Source organism: Pistacia vera, unplaced genomic scaffold (genome assembly GCF_008641045.1).
Source record: "Pistacia vera cultivar Batoury unplaced genomic scaffold, PisVer_v2 Contig44, whole genome shotgun sequence".
Lineage (NCBI taxonomy): Eukaryota > Viridiplantae > Streptophyta > Magnoliopsida > Sapindales > Anacardiaceae > Pistacia > Pistacia vera.
The window spans coordinates 235484-253418 of NW_022196268.1; the positions used below are offsets into that span (position 1 = coordinate 235484).

Sequence of the window (17935 nt, forward strand, 5' to 3'; positions counted from 1 at the left end):
TTGTTCAATCTCAATTTATTCACCAACTTTGTAATCCCATTGAGGCTTAATTTATGCATCACTTATCACATAATATAAGAAAGAGAAAAAGACAAAGAAAGGCATACATAAAGCATAGATGTCTACTAACATTAGCATTTAGCTGAACTTAATTCTCTTTACGTTAGAAGAGAGCCAGGAGAGGCTAAAGCCTAAAACTAAAAGATGATGCAAGGGGACATTAGCCATCGCTGGTGTTAGAAAATGGTACAACAAAAACAAACTCCACTCTCAGAATCACAGCCAAAACAATTTAAATTTTTTCTTTGGCAAAATATGCAACATTCTCAGCCTCATCCCACTCCGGCTCCTAGACGTTTTAATTGGTTGGATTGAATGTCTATGCAGATTCAACTTTGAGCACAATCTTCATGAACTCGTATACAAAATAACTTATGGCAGCTGATGGTAGAACCTGAATGATCACAAAAACAAAAAGATAAATTAAGTTGCGATTCACAAAAAAATAATGTTCGTTATACAAAGTGAACAATTTACATATAATAGAAGATAAACACAATTTGATCAACTCTAATATTATGGTAGAGAAAAAGATGCAACATAGACATTTTAGACTTTTTGATTGATTCCCCACAAAAAGGCAAAGCCAAGTTGATGATGCACATGGACCACATAAGAAACTCCTTATCCATATCAAAAAAATCTATATCATAGAGAGGGCATGTGAAAGCCAAAAAAAGAGAGATAAAACATCAGACCTGCAATAAGCTAGGAATTAATCCTGCATAGAGAGCAGGAACACCTCCTTGCTCAACTATCTTGACACAGGTAGCCAATGCACTTAACTTTGTTGCGTGGACTTGCATCTGAAGTTGTCTTCTCACGACTTCAAAGGGGTATGTAGCAGCTTCAGCACAAGCACCAGCGATTGCCCCATAAAGCAATGTTCTGATTGGACCCAACTCCAGTTGTTCCAAGGCATTCAGTTCCTGACCTCCCTGTTTCATATACTGAATTCTTTTCCTCCCTTCCGGTGAATGGAGATAAGCTGACTTCAGTATATCATAGACACCATAGAATACAGCACCTGAAGGTGCCATGCTTGCAATTGAGGGTACCAAACCCTTATAAAGAGAAAAGAATCCTTCAGTTTGGATCATGTGGCGGAAAGCACCAATTAGACCACCCAATGCTTCTCCACCAGGTGCTACCATAACTGTCCTTATCTGCAACATTTATCATGTCGGTAGGCAGTAAGATTTTATCAGGGTTCAGCCAAAATATACATATAAGAAAGGATATTAACAGATTTCTATGGCCAGAACATGCTCAGAGCAAGTAGTGTAAACTCCTTGAAATATGCTTACTTCTCCTGTGATCTCTCTAACCAAATATAACAGATATCAAGAGAGCTTAAACACAAAACAACTTACGCCAAAAGAGAAATTGTTTCACGACAGCAAATTACATGACCACGATAAAAATAATCATAAACTCGCACTTACAGTGTCCAATGGTAAGCAGAGCAAGGTAGCAGTGATTCCAGATGCAGCACCAGCAACAAACCGCTCAAAATTTGTGGTTTCCTCATTCCCAGTCAATTTCAGCAGATGACTTCTGTATGTATCATAAGCATAAAAGTTGATAGCCTTAAATGGAGCAGTACGAAGAATATTAACAAAATTTCCTTTCCAAAAACCTTTCAACCCTTGAGTAGCGGCAATTGTCTTTATAAGGTCAAAAAGGTTCTTCTGTTCACCGCGGACTATGTATTCTAACTTTAGTCTTTCAAGAGGGGCAACAAAAGTTCTGATAGCACGACACCAAAAAGAATTTCAGCGAAAATCTAAGTTAACAGAACAATTTGTATTCATAAAACTAGATTCATAGAGCAGTGAAACTACAATATCTAGTGATAACTATAATAAGCAACACAACATAGGGGAACAGAAAAAAATCATTGGGGTGTACACATGCACGAGATTTGTTCTACATAAAATTATAGAAAAACTGGAACCAAAACATTTTAATTTGTACCTGAACAAAAAAAAAAAAAAAAACATCAGAATTTTCATTACCGAATAAGCTTAGAATGTTCCATCTACAACATATCAAACGAAAATCAGTGACATTCAAACTACAAGTTTGACATTCTAGGTTACTACTCAACAAATTAGAAGTCAAAAGCTCCATATTACCACTAAGACAAACTTTGGTGAACTTATATCAATCCTTAGAAGGAGTTCAACAAAAAATTGTCTTTTAGCAAAACTCCGATCATCCAGGAGTTCAAGTTCAGATTCTAAAAGAACGTGCAGCTGAAAATTTTCATTTCCCAGGTCCAAACCATGAGAAATATTTATCTATGTTAGTCTAACAGTTAAAAATGACATTTTGTTTTTTACAATTGCAACAGAGTCCTAGCAAGTCCATTTACAAAATAACCACAACAATAAAAACAAACAAAACAAAAACATAAAAGCAAGGCAAAAACCGAACCTCGAGACAGCAGCAGAAACAGCACCAGCCAACAAATGCTTGGTAGTATTAAAAGCACCTAAGTCCTTCTCGTTCTCCTCCACCTTAAGTGTCACCGTTTCCTCCTCCACCTCCATATCCGCACCTTTACTTTGTCCATCCTCATTTGGCCCCCAACTCTCACTCGATTCCCCGACATACCCACCGTCACTCCCCTTCACCGATAAACTCACTGATAAAAACCCACCTCCCCCTCGCCGCCTCTTCACTAAACGCACCGTTTTTCCCAACCCAAAACCCGAACTACTACCGGCACCACCCCCGCCACCACTCTTCAAGATTAACGAAACAAACGAAGGAGAAACCGTATGATCATCAAGAAACAATCCCCCATAAACAAAAGGAACAGCTTGATCAGAAAAGGACTGGCCTTTGATCAAAGAATCGAAGCTCAAAGACCGATCTTGACCGTACATTGTTATCGCGGGTGGTTGGTAATGGTGAGTGTAACTAGCATTACATTACATGAAACGAAATGGGGTTTTTGTAGAGAGAGGAGGCGTGAAGAGGAAGAGAGAAAGGAATGGAATTGATTTGATTTGAGGGAGAATAACAGATGGGAATTTTTGGAGATGCGTAAATTAATATGCTTCCCTTCTTAGTTCTTGTTGTGGTCTTAAGTCTTAGGCTTGATCGCCGCGGCATTTAGTCGTTTGTTTTTCTTCGGTTGTTTTTTGACAACACTCACAACATCGGCAACACTGTTTGCTAAACATCTGTTTGGCTGTGACACATTTCACACGTGTGCATATGTTTCTACTGTTTATTATGTGAAATACCAACCTTTTGGTTTATGAAACTTAATATATTATAAAATGAATAACGCCATGTTTACAACGAATAATCAAGGAAAATTTTTATAAAATTAATGTAAAATGATTTTTTATCTGGTTATATGTTTGATTATATGATTCAGTTGTAAGTATAACATTATTTGTACAAAATATCTCTATCGAGTTTTGAATCTTAATAATTTGATTGTCAATTACGTTTAGTGTGTGTCATTTGGTTGAATGTTTTAAGTATTATAATAAAATGAGATACAAGTTAGATAAACCTCAATTTATTCGTATTTCGACTAATCTTCTATAAAGATTAGCACAATAACTCACCGTCACAATTTCTTACCTAAGTCTAAAATTATATGCCTATCTACATTATTTTCAATTTATCCTAATTATTTAAACTACTCACGAATTGGTCAAACGCATGTAATGTGAACTTTATAAATAGCTATATCTTGAAGTTGTGTGCAGGGTGTTCATACTACGATGAATTAATATTATTTGATAACATAAAATTTTTTATTCGATCAAATAGTTATAAATTATAATTGCAAGCATGCATTTTGATAATGGGAGGGATATGAGTAGATATCAATTAACATAATGTTGATCCAATCATAACACAAAGAATGTCAATTGCCAATTTGCCATTATTTTCTAGGATGTGTCGATTCATATATAAATAATTTCGATTAATATTTAATAATTATATAATTTCTTTATAACTTTGAGGGAATGATTTATTTGTTCATATTTTATCTTCTCTAGGATACCCTTGTCAATTGCCAAATCTATATAAGTTTTGATTAATTAATTTGTAGATAATTGATTTTTACAATCAAATGGAGCTTTACCAAGCATTGAAATAGAAAATTTTGAGGTTAAAATTCCATAGAATATTACTATTCTACTTGACAGTAGCATATTTAATAATCAAATAGTGGCTCACATACCTAGAAACTATACCTATCCTGATAAAAGAATCTTGCTCATTTTCCATTCAACTTGTTCATGGAATATGTCCTACTCCGATAGGTGTGGTTGTCTTAATATTTAAAAAAAAAAAAAAAAACTACGGCTTTACCGGTCTTAGATTTGTGTTTTTGGATGTCTTAATATAGTTTCCATAAATAGTAGTTTGTTATATATCACTACAATTTATCAAGTGAAATCATTATAGATGACAAATAAGAAACTGACATGTGGTAAATTGTAGAGAAAGTTGTGAGAAGGTGTTGTTGGTCTAGCATTCTTATATATTTTTTTTTAACATGGAACCCGTAAGCATGCGGAAGGGATCGAGATGTAATTGGGCTCTAGCATGGGCCCATTACTATTTGCCCAAAAGCCCATTTGGTAAAGAGGCTATTCTAAAGGAAGCCCAAAACATTCCTGCCAAGCAATTTCTAAAGCTGTTTCATCTGTTGGCATTCGTACATACTACAACTCACAAATGGGTGCACTTATTATAAAATTAATATCCTCTGTCTGTTGTTGGCATAAAATTATTTTTTTCAATTTCTATTTAAATATTCAAGTTGGTACATCACACCTTGATCAAGATCTATCAATTTTTTCTATTATTTATAAAGATAATTTCCAACAACTTTATAATAAATTATATTATTTATTTTTTATTATAGTTTTATATTATAGAAAAACAAAAAAAAAAAAGTAGAGCAAAGTATGGAGGTGGTATGGTGAGTAAAATGTTCAATGTCTTTGTCAATTATGCAAAAGAATCAATAGGTCACATATTTTTGTTGGACAAACATACAAATAACATAAAGATATTTATTGGGTGTTGGCTCCATATATGTAAGAAAGAACATTAATCTCTCTAAATCAAGTTCCATATACATCCTAGTTTAATAGTGGTTACACTTATAACCCTCTAGAATGAGAATTATGCACCCTAAAAGGGTAACGTTCCTTTTCTAGTGGCTTTTGGATCAAGTGTGGATGACTCTTAGACCCTTTCGATTAAGGTATGTTAATATGTGAATATATTTAACTTCTTTATTTTTATTATAATGTGTATATTTATATTATATGAAATGTATTAATTAACGTTACTAAATGATTTTTAAAATAAATAGTAATTTACACTTTTAACTCATAGTAGTTGATTTGATAAGTAAATTTATTTATTTCATTATCTTATAAGTATAGTCACAAATCGATTGTTACGCATGAAATATAGTTTGGATCTCAACTTTGTATGTATAGTTTATATATTGCACTATAATCATTTGGGTATATAAAATATATCCCAATAATCAAATTCAAAGATTCAGAATTGAACGAACATTAACATCTTGTATTACAGTATGATTGAAGAATCAAATTCCCAGATTCAAAACCTTGAATCGACTCAACGTCACTAAAACTATATTACAAAATTCCCAAATTACCCTCTTAACCATAGAAAGTGTGGATGTGGGTACCATACCAAGATGGGAGAAAGGAAAAAATCACATGTTACTATGTTATGGTGGGGGGGTCATTGTCAAATGTGGGTCAAAATAGTGGGAAGATGATTGGAAAATCAGGGGTGGAATTGAGAAAAACAAGAGTTTGGAATAGGAACAGGAAACCCGTGACTCCTCTTTTTATTTTTTTCTCTCACTTGTAGATCACATGCACCTCATTGGAGACAACCGGACAAATCTAGTACATCGATTTCTATTTTATTATCCTCTCAATTTTTTCTTTTCCTCTTTTGCCCTTCACTTCTACGATTAAATTTTATATCTAACAGCCCCTTATCAATTCAAATTATTTGAAAAACGCCAAGATTAGATGAAGGTAAATTACTTTGAACTCTCAGGATTAGATATGTCTAATGTATTCCTAATAAAAACTTAAATTAATGACAAATTTTTGGAAGATATAATCATGAAAAAGATTATAGACTATATGATACTTTCATAATTTATATAAAAATACCTTCCATAAAGTATATCTATGTGACATTAATCACTAAAATAAATAAATAATCTATATTTATTTATTTAATTGGCGTCTTTAATGGTGTTGGAGCTTGTCTTAAATATTTGTAATTAAAAAGTGCAGAGGATAAATGCGGTCTCTCAATTTGATCCATTAATGAACGAGATTAATTAGAGGAGCAAAAATTAAATTAAAATTAAGATAAGATAAATTTAATTCATTCAATAAATAAAATGAGAAGAAAATAAGAGGAAGGGCACTTAGGCTTTAATCAAAAATATAAGAAGATTTGGCGTTGTTGCGATTGTCCAAGTCAGACTTTATGCCACGTCGTTCTTTCAGTTTTTATTTTAATTTTTCAAATTTTCTATTTTCTGGAACTCGAAAATTCACTCTTCCTTCTCTCTCTTTCTTTCACTTCTTTCTAATACTCTTCACAAATTCTCTCCAATGGCGGCCAATTCATGCGACGAGGTGAGAATTTATATTCGTTCGAGCTTACTAATCGCTCTCTTCTCTTCTAAACGAGCCTATTTCGTATTTCGTCAGAAACGACCTCGTTTTGGTTTGGAGGTATTCATCTCTTTTTAGCAATGGTGTGTAATTTGCATGAATACTTCGATTTCGCGCGGTTTAGTGGTTGCTAGTGGTTTAGAGTCAGATCATTACTGTTTCTCTGTTTGGCTGCTGACAAAACGATGAGAAAATGTGATGAAGTGATGAGAAGTTGAAGTGTTTGTGTGTTTTGGCTGGCTGATGTAAGTTTTGCTGTTTCTTATTTTATTCCTGATTTGGCAGTGAAAGAGAGTTTAATTTCAGACAAAAAGTATGTTTTTTTTTTGGTTTGGGTGATGAGAAATGTGAGAAATTGAAGTGTTTTTGTTACGGATAGCTGATGTAGAAGTTCGGCTTGTATTTGTGTTATTCTTGGTTTGCATGCTGTTGAAAGTTCTTCTTTTTTTTTTTTTTTTTTTTTTTTTTGGAATTTTAGTTTGTAGTTGTCTATGGTTGATGTGGAAGTTTGTTTTCTACTTCCGATTTTCTTGATTTGCATTCTATAGAAGCTAAAATTTTGTACTTCTATTTTTTTCCTAAATTTATTTATTTATTGCTGAGAAAATGTGGAAAAGGAAGGATAGAACCTTGAGTTTCTATTTTTAACATGTCAACGAACTAAAGACTTTTTTTTTTAAATGTTTTTATTAGTGTTTAATTTGTAATAATATTTACTCAATTCATACAGAAAACAAGGATTAAAAATAGTAGAATTCTCTTTAGCTATCTAATGCATTTATTTTATTTTGGTTTTAGCATACACAAATTGCTGCTATCTTGGATTTTCTTCCTCAATTTTTCTGGATCTAGCTTGGAAGACAAATCATTTTATTTTATCTAGTGATGGAGAGAATTTGGTGTGTTGATGTGTAAAGCCCTGACTGTGACTATTAGGAAATTTCAACCACTAAAAAAAGGATCAAAAGATCAGATTTAATAGGAGTTAGCTAATCAACTTTACGTCAAAATGCTTTCAGAAAGCAACTCTGCTAAAGATTGACATGGGTATCAGCCCAACTTATTCTTGGTTCATTGTCTTTTTTTGAATTTGGTATCCTTTATTGTCTATGTTTATCCACTCTCGCTCTCCCTCTCATATATATATATATATATATATATATAAAATTTGTTTTGGAATCTGCTAGTATTTTCCTATTTTAATGATAATGATAGTATCAATTAAGAAGACCATGGGTATGGATGGTGGATTGGTCTTGTTTTTGTTTTGATTTAAATACATTTATTGATATAGATTATTACTGAACTTTCCAAGAAGCATCTGTTTAATATGATGTTGTACTATCATACGGTTCTATGCTAGTTAAACGAATTAATGGTGGGTTATGCATACTCTCTTTTTGCACAATCAACTTTTAACACAATTGATTCTAGGAAAAACCATACTTCCCTGGCATAATGGATGCAAATAACAGTCTACCTGTCAGCTGTTCATGCTTCCAGTTACTTAAGCCAAGTTTTGATGAGGTCAATCATCACTGTTCTCTGGGTAATGGTGCTTTACTTAAGTCACTTATGTAATTCAATATGCATTCTTCTATTAGTTGTTTAGTGGATTCTCTTTGATCTGAAATTTCAGATGTTTTGCCTATTGTAATTGAGGAAGCTTCATTTCCAGTAAGGGAAAAGTGTCCCTTTCACAGTTCACGTGTAAGTTCATCTTAATATGGCATCCTTTACTTTTCGTTGTTCACATGGAAGTTCATCTTAATATGTATCCTTTACTTCCTCACTGTTCACATGTAAGTTCATCTTAATGTTATGCTTTACTTAATTTACTTAATCATCACTGTTCACTGTTCAAATGTAAGTTCATCTTAAGATGTCATGCTTTACTTTGTTCTTTGTGTAATTGGATCCTCGTATTTTGAGTGAGAACTTGATGCTTCAAAAAATTTGATTGAAGCTACCGATGACCTTATAGTTGTACATGGAAATTCAATTTCTTTTTTTGAACTTGTAACTTCTGTGTTTGGTTTAAGCAACAACATAAATCTGTGTTTGGTTTAAGCAACAACATAAATCTGTGTTTGCCTTAAGCAACAACATAAATCTGCTATAGTACTGGCCACAAGCCACAATGTTAATGCTTGCTTGAAAATCAATCCCTGTTTTTCATTTCAATTTCCTTCCTGCATCTTTGAACTACCATAACCTTATAACTAGGCTCTCTTTAATCTGTCAAAACTTTGGTAAGAATTCTCCATCCTAAATGATTGTGTCTCAATTTAATTTGGTATTTGTGTACTTTCCTCCAAATGAATACCTTGTCTGAAGTTGGAAACTCTATAGTTCTATGAACTTGATTTTTGTATGTGCAGGTTCAAGATGTGTATGGCATTTCAGTGTTGCCTGAGGAAGACGTCACCAGTCCAGAATGTACATCACAGTTAGCTTTTTTGAGCTTTGTTGAAGTTCCTTTTCCATCTAAAAATCAGATGTGCCTGGATGACCAACTGGATTTTCAAAACTGCATCAATCTACCGATGAAAAGTACCGATGCTTATCAATCTTGTATTGTGGACATTAACATTGATAAGGAAAATTTGGAACCACTTAAATCCAATGATGAAATTGTCGGCAGTATAAAAAGTGAGGGCACGATAAATGTAAGTCTTTTTTCCTTTTCTGCATATTGTGTGGACTTAGAGGAATCATTCTTATATCAGTGTTAGATGTGGTCTGGAAAAGTTTGGAAAAACATAATCTTCAAGTGATTGCTTATTTTTCTTAATTGTTGGTAGTCTTTGTACTTTTCTCTTCTTTTTATAATTTTAGTTACTTGTTGGCTTGCAGCATATGCAAAAGGTGTTGCAGAGGCAAGCAAGCTTAAATATAGGTGAGAATTTTTAGATTTTTTTGAATAATTATGGAAAATTCTTGCAAATTTTGATAATTTTTACTTTCACTTAGAATGTTCTTCATTATAGAATATAAGCCCTTCCATGACTTCTCAATTACAAGATCAAACCCGAGGAAAGAACTTTACATGACATTCATAATCCCAGTATAATTTTGGCTAATGCACACACATGCACGGGCACTTTCAAACTCACAAATAGACAACAGGTGTGTGGTTACTACATTGCATGGAACTATATCCCTATGCAAACCAAGGTGATCTTTATTGGTTCACTCTGCCTTACAGCCTTGCTTCCAGATATAATTGTCTCTGTCACATGTGTCATCAAAGCCTGTAGGTCTCCGTATGGCTGCTCTGCTTGGAATTGCCCTCTCTGTCCCGGCAGTTTCTTCCTAGATTGCTCGTTACCTTCTTCTCTGACAGCCTGAAATCCAACATATTGAAATTCACTTATGTTGGATTTCTTAGGCTCCTTAATTTCTGCATACTATCTTCAAAAAACTCATGTCTCATGTTGTATCAATCCCCTCTGTATAAGTGATACATTTATCAAATATTTTGGTCACTGCTTTGCAACTTATGCCAATTAAACTGTGCTGACAACTAACTAAACTAGTGTTTGTTTCAACAGATAAATCACCGACCGAGAGGATTCATGATGCACCAATTAATAGATGGAGAAGATATAGACGTGCTGCCTCATTCGACTCAAGAAAAGTTGTCCTCCTATTCTCTATATTGTAAGCTCTAGAATCTCAAGCAAACTGCATATACCTATGGGATGATCTGAGACTACACCTTCCTATGCATAATGTCGCATCCTTTTGACTTAGCTCTAAAATGCCATTAACATCTTTTACCAATCCTTTCTTTAGCAGCCAGTTAAGACTAACCATCTTTTTATTTTCTCTCTGGTGTCAGGTCAAGCTTGGGGACCTTAATATTGATATATCTGACCCTGAGGGTTCGACTGAACAGCGATGGTTTTAGCCAGGTCTAATTTCTATGACATTTCCGACTTATATCTCATGCTTAAACCACTTTGAAAGTTTGCTCAGGAATCACTTGTTTCAGTTCCCTTTTCTGGGTTTGGCAATGTTTATATCTTTTAGGCTTCCGGCCTTTGTACATAACTAGGATGATTGAGGTTTGGTATGCAATTTAATGCTTTGATTATTAAATATTGTATGAAGTATACAAAAAAAAAAAAAAAAGATAACCAAAATAAATTACCACAAATTAAGAAAAAGATTAACATATCCATTATTGGTTACAAATTAACATAAACACTCTGAACTCTCTTGAGAAAGTTGCAAGTATGATCGCCATGATTTGCAATAGGGTTGCCAAAGTTTCTAAGACTAAGAACACTCCTTGCATAACTGTTGACAATCCTTTTAAAAGTTAAACCATCCAGTACACCATAATTATAATCCTCTGGCGGAATGCATTCATTAATGTGTTGTATATGATTCGTCAGAAGATCGATAACATAATCCCCATGGTGAAAAGTGTCAAAAAATAAACCTCATGTCCACAGGCACCAAAGTTTTCCATTATAGTCCCAGAACTTTGCCAATAAGCTATATCATCAGGTCTTATAACACCAGAGTATTTAATCTGAATTCTCTTACCCAATAGTAGTCTTTCTTCTCATAATCTTTCAGCACCCATATACTAACAATAGCCAGGGATCCTCTCAAACTAATCAATGAATATTTTTTATGCAAATCTGCAAGAGTACTCCAATTTTGGATGACGAGTCCACTTGAATTCTTCTTCCTTGAAATTGAAAGACACAATCATCGTCTCATATTGGTTACCTCCTATGAAAAAAGGCATCCAATGCATATCTTCATATGCAGTCACTCCACAAGAACTTAGAATACAAGAGGGGTTTGAGGAGATTTGTCGCTAAGAATTTGTGCCCAAAGTGTAAACTTGAGTCTCGAATTGCGTGTTTCGTATACTAAGCACTCGAACAACCTTGTCTGTGCTAGTTGTACAATCAAATCCCATTCCATACAACAATTCCTTCCACATACCATCGGTTTTCAATAGCCCTGCCATTGGCTTTGTGTCATGGGCTGTGAGTTTTACACCCAAAAGGCTAACCTATTAGGTGAATGGACTCTCTCTATTTATAAGCCCATGACCTTCCCAATACATTTTTGATTTGAGATTCGTTACATTCTTCTCCACCCAATCTTGTGATGCCCTTGTCACAGGTAGAGTCCCCTGCCTATCCGTCCACCTCACTCTCGTGTGGACCCACAATCACATGTGAACGTCCCTATGTGGGCGTTTGGCAGGATATCGAAAGACAGATCAGATCTGCTCTGATACCACTTATCACGGGCTGGGAGTTTCACACCCAAAAGACTAACCTATTAGGTGGAGGGACTCCCCCCATTTATAAGCTCAGGACCTCCCCAATACGCTTCCGATGTGGGATTCGTTACATTTGGTAGCTCTAAAACTTCTCCCATGGGAGGATTCAATAGAAAGACTAATTCATGTTGTTGATGTAATTCAACACACATTTGTATAACTCGAACCCATAATAAACCATAAGCAACACAACAAAGTTTATAGTCCTCCTTTTCCCTCTTCTCTGAAAACTCTAGGATAGGAATTTCACTTTTCTTGATTGCATAATTAGCCTCATCATATGGAATGGAATGGTATTTCTTCACTAACTTCAAATATGGAGGACTATAAAGAATTTTGAGGCTCTTCAACACGTGCTGATTCGTACATGTTAGCGAAAGAAACACTGTCGATAATGCTGCACCACATCTTCGACACACATCGAAAACGCAAAAGCAATTTTACGGGCAACCTCAAAAAGATATCGACAACGATATGAGTAGGAAAATTACCATAGCACTGCTGCTTGTTCTTCCCAGAAGTACTCGGGCAGTTGGTGATTTCCATTAATATCGTAAACTCAATCTGAAAAAACCAATCCATTTGAGCATATAACCATAAACAAGACAAATATTAAACGAAATCAATCAGTAATTATCACTAAATCTGAGGTTCTGTTTGGTAGCTGAGAAAATCAGTCACTAGACAATCAAATTCTACAGTCTTAAACTCAATGCCAAACCTCAGCTTGCATCTTTGATTATAAATTTAGTATTTTCCATGGAAACAAACATAGTCTTTGAACAACTATTCGGAAATTCTCGAGATTCAAATTTACTTTATAGAGCAAAAGAAAATATTCGTTTTTTTCCCTGATTCCTTGCTCTAAAACTCTCCACGATCAACCAAGAATCTAACTTAAACAAGCCATAAACAAAAGCAAAACCGAAAACTAACCGATCATGAAATGAATACCAATCAGTGACGAAGATGAGGAGAAGGAGACTCTCACTCGATGGTCACAGTGGTGTGTGGCGATGATAGGTGGTAATTTGACGATTAGTTTGAAGATGGGCAAGGAATAAGAGGGGTGAATTTATCCTTTTCAATTTTTAGCAAAGGTGATACTGAAATTTTATAATATTAAAAACTGATTATAATTAGAATTTAAAAAGTTTTGAGTTTTGATTCCTTTAAAACTCTATATGAACTCATACACATGCAATTCGCCATTGTTTGTACGAGTTTCAACAATTGAAAAAGGAAAATACAATTAAAATTAAGAAAAATATCTATCATTCATTACAGCATAGTCAAAAGAAACAAGGAAACAAAACTAAAATTCTAATGGTCACCATCGTTTGTTTCATTAGGCGAAACATAAATATGACGAACTGTCTGGAGAATGTGAAAGTTAAATTCTCATAATTATCGAGGGGAAACATAGATGTTGCGGGCTGTTTTGAGGAAATTATAAGAATGATTTGCAACGGGGTTGCCAAAGTTTTTAAGACGAATAACACTCCTGGTATAACTATAGACATCCCTCTTGCCGTCTGTATAATCCTCTTGCAGAATGCAAATCCTTTTATCAATGTAATCCATCTGATTTTTCTTAAGATCAATAACATGATGTTTATTGGGATAAGTATCGACATATAAACTTCGGTGGCCCCAAGCACCAAAGTTTTCAGTAAACCCATGTCGATATGAATTAAAATGATTTATATTAACATCACTAAATCTAAATTCTCTTACCCAATAATACTCTTTCTTATCATAATCTTTCATCACCCATATCTCCATCTCGTTATAAGGGAGAACATTGACAATAGCTAGGGATCCTCTCAGATTAATTAACGGAACCTTTATACAAGACTTATGTGCAAAGTACTTTAAATTCGGATAACGAATCCACTTGAATTCCTCTCTTTTGAAATCAAAAGATCTTATCATCGTCTCGTATTATGTTTTTTTTTGGTTTGGTTGATGAGAAAATGTGGAAATTGAAGTGTTTGTTGTTTCGGATAGCTGATGGAGAAGTTCGGCTTTGTATTTGTGTTATTCTGGTTTGCATGCTGTTGAAAGTGTCTTCTTCTTTTTTTTTTTTTTTTTTTTTTGGAATTTTAGTTGTAGTTGTCTATGGTTGATGGAAGTTTGTTTCTATCGATTCTTGATTGCAGCTATAGAAGCTAAATTTGGTTACTTCTATTTTTTCCTAATTTTATTTATTTGATTGCTGAGAAAATGTGAAAAGGAAAGGATAGAACCTGAGTTTCTATTTTTAACATGTCAACGAACTAAAGACTTTTTTTTAAATGTTTTTATTAGTGTTTAATTTGTAATAATATTATTCAATCATACAGAAAACAAGGATTAAAAATAGTAGATTTCTCTTTAGTATCTAATGCATTATTTTATTTTGGTTTTAGCATACACAAAGCTGCTATCTTGGATTTTCTTCCTCAATTTTTCTGGATCTAGCTTGGAAGACAATCATTTTATTTTATCTAGTGATGGAGAGATTGGTGTGTTGAGTGTAAAGCCCTGACTGTGACTATTAGGAAATTTCAACCACTAAAAAAAGGATCAAAAGATCAGATTTAATAGGAGTTAGCTAATAACTTTACGTCAAATGCTTTCAGAAAGCAACTCTGCTAAAGATTGCATGGTATCAGCCCAATTTATTCTTGGTTCATTTCTTTTTTTGAATTTGGTATCCTTATTGTCTATGTTTATCCACCTCTCTTCCCTCTCATATATATATATCTAAAAAATTTGTTTGGATCTGCTAGTATTTCCTATTTTAATGATAATGATAGTATCAATTAAGAAGACCAGGGTATGGACGGTGGAGGTCGTTTTTGTTTTTTGATTTAAATACATTTATTGATATAAGATTACTGAACTTTCCAAGAAGCATCTGTTTAGTATGATGGTGTAAAATACAGTTCTATGCTAGTTAAACGAATTAATGGTGGGTTATGCGTGTCTCTTTTTGCACAATCAACTTTTAACACAATTGATTCTAGAAAAACCAACTTCCCTGGCATAATGGATGCAAAAACATATACCTGTCAGCTGTTCATGCTTCCAGTTACTTAAGCCAAGTTTTGATGAGGTCAATATCACTGTTTCCTGGGTAATGGTGCTTTACTAAGTCACTTATGTAATTCAAATGCATTCTTCTATTAGTTGTTTAGTGGATTCTCTTTGATCTGAAATTCAGATGTTTTGCCTATTGTAATGAGGAAGCTTCATTTCCGTAAGGGAAAAGTGTCCTTTCACAGTTCACGTGTAAGTTCATCTTAATATGGCATCCTTTACTTTTCGTTGTTCACATGGAAGTTCATCTTAATATGTATCCTTTACTTCCACTGTTCACATGTAAGTTCATCTTAATGTTATGCTTTACTTATTTACTTAATCATCACTGTTCACTGTTCAATGTAAGTTCATCTTAAGATTTCATGCTTTACTTGTTCTTTGTGTAATTGGATCCTCGTATTTTGAGTGAGAACTTGATGCTTCAAAAAATTGATTGAAGCTACCGATGACCTTATAGTTGTACATGGAAACTCAATTTCTTTTTTGAACTTGTAACTTCTGTGTTTGGTTTAAGCAACAACATAAATGTGATAGTTACTGGCCACAATGTTAATGCTTGCGAAAATCAATCCCTGTTTTCATTTCAATTCCCCTGCATCTTTGAACTACCATAACCTTTAACTAGGCTCTCTTTAATCTGTCAAAACTTGGTAAGAATTCTCCATCTAAATGATTGTGTCTCATTTAATTTGGTATTTGTGTACTTTCCTCCAAATGAATACCTGTCTGAAGTTGGAAACTCATAGTTTTATGAACTTGATTTTGTATGTGCAGGTTCAAGTGTGTATGGCATTTCAGTGTTGCCTGAGGAAGACGTCACCAGTCCAGAATGTACATCACAGTTAGCTTTTTTGAGCTTGTTGAAGTTCCTTTCCATCTAAAAATCAGATGTGCCGGATGACCAACTGGATTTTCAAAACTGCATCAATCTACCGATGAAAAGTACAGATGCTTATCAATTGTTATTGTGGACATTAACATTGATAAGGAAAATTTGGAACCACTTAAATCCAATGATGAAATTGTCGGCAGTAAAAAAAGTGAGGCACACTATAAATGTAAGTCTTTTTTCTTTTCTGCATATTGTGTGGACTTAGAGGATCATTCTATATCAGTGTTAGATGGTCTGGAAAAGTTTGGAAAAACATAATCTTCAATGATTGCTTATTTTTCTTAATTGTTGGTAGCTTTGTACTTTCTCTTCTTTTATAATTTTAGTTACTGTTGGCTTGCAGCATATGCAAAAGGTGTTGCAGAGGCAAGCAGCTTAAATATAGGTGAGAATTTTTAGATTTTTTTGAATAATTATGGAAAATTCTTGCAAATTTTGATAATTTTTACTTTACTTAGAATGTTCTTCATTATGAATAAAGCCCTGCCATGACTTTCAAACTCAGAAAAAGACAACAGGTGTGTGGTTACTACATTACATGGAACTATATCCCTATGCAAACCAAGGTGATCTTTATTGGTTCACTCTCCCTTACAGCTGCTTCCAGATGTAATTGTCTCTGTCAAGTGTCATCAAAGTGTAGGTCTCCGTATGGCTGCTCTGCTTGGAATTGCCCTTCTATCCCTGCAGTTCTTCCTAGATTGCTCGTTACCTTCTTCTCTGACAGCGAAATCCAACATATTGAAATTCACTTATGTTGGATTTCTAGGCTCCTTAATTTCTGCATACTATCTTCAAAAAACTCATGTCTCATGTGTATCAGTCCCCTCTGTATCAGTGATAAATATCAAATATTTTGGTCACTGCTTTGCAACTTATGCCAATTAAACTGTGCTGACAACAACTAAACTAGTGTTTGTTTCAACAGATAAATCACCGACCGAGAGGATTCATGATGCACCAATTAATAGATGGAGAAGATATAGACGTGCTGCCTCATTCGACTCAAGAAAAGTTGTCCTCCTATTCTCTATATGTAAGCTCTAGATCTCAAGCAGACTGCATATACCTATGAGATGATCTGAGACTAACACCTTCCTATGCATATGTCGCATCCTTTTGACTTAGCTTAAAATGCCATAACATCTTTTACCAATCCTTTCTTTAGCAGCCGTAAGACTAACGATCTTTTTATTTTCTCTCGGTGTCAGGTCAAGCTTGGGGACCTTAATATTGATATATCTGACCCTGAGGGTTCGACTGAACAGCGATGGTTTTAGGACGGTCTAATTTCTATGACATTTCGACTTATATTCATGCTTAAACCACTTTGAAAGTTGCTCAGGAATCACTTGTTTCAGTTCCCTTTTCTGGGTTTGGCAATGTTATATCTTTTAGGCTTCCGGCCTTTGTACTATATGTGATTGAGGTTTGGTATGCAATTAATGCTTGATTATAAATATTGTATGAAGTATAAAAAAAAAAAAAAAGATAACAAAATAAATTACCACAAATTAAGAAAGATTAACATATCCATTATTGGTTACAAATTAACAAAAACACTCTGAACTCTCTTGAGAAAGTTGCAAGTATGATCGCCATGATTTGCAATAGGGTTGCCAAAGTTTCTAAGACTAAGAACACTCCTGCATAACTGTTGACAATCCTTTTAAAAGTTAAACCACCAGTACACCATAATTATAATCCTCTGGCGGAATGCATTCATTAAGTGTTGTATATGATTCGTCAGAAGATCGATAACATAATCCCCATGGTGAAAAGTGTCAAAAAATAAACCTCATGTCCACAGGCACCAAAGTTTTCCATTATAGTCCCAGAACTTTGCCAATAAGC

General features: G+C 34.1%; 2 protein-coding genes across 2 annotated transcripts; one reads left to right on the forward strand and one right to left on the reverse strand.

The window, feature by feature from the left end:
- Positions 1-8: 8 nt before the first annotated feature.
- Positions 9-3171, reverse strand: LOC116144208 (probable mitochondrial adenine nucleotide transporter BTL3). The gene is made up of 4 exons (XM_031429654.1): positions 2500-3171; positions 1506-1809; positions 759-1226; positions 9-454 (listed from the first exon to the last, which is right to left on the reverse strand). Exons 1-4 carry the CDS (start codon positions 2952-2954, stop codon positions 380-382), a joined length of 1302 nt encoding a protein of 433 aa, XP_031285514.1. The 5' UTR covers positions 2955-3171; the 3' UTR covers positions 9-379.
- Positions 3172-6737: 3566 nt separating this feature from the next.
- On the forward strand, positions 6738-10892 carry LOC116144284. The gene is made up of 7 exons (XM_031429755.1): positions 6738-6848; positions 8223-8337; positions 8428-8498; positions 9170-9457; positions 9645-9687; positions 10343-10451; positions 10633-10892. Exons 2-7 carry the CDS (start codon positions 8247-8249, stop codon positions 10709-10711), a joined length of 681 nt encoding a protein of 226 aa, XP_031285615.1. The 5' UTR covers positions 6738-6848; positions 8223-8246; the 3' UTR covers positions 10712-10892.
- The last annotated feature ends 7043 nt before the right edge of the window (positions 10893-17935 follow it).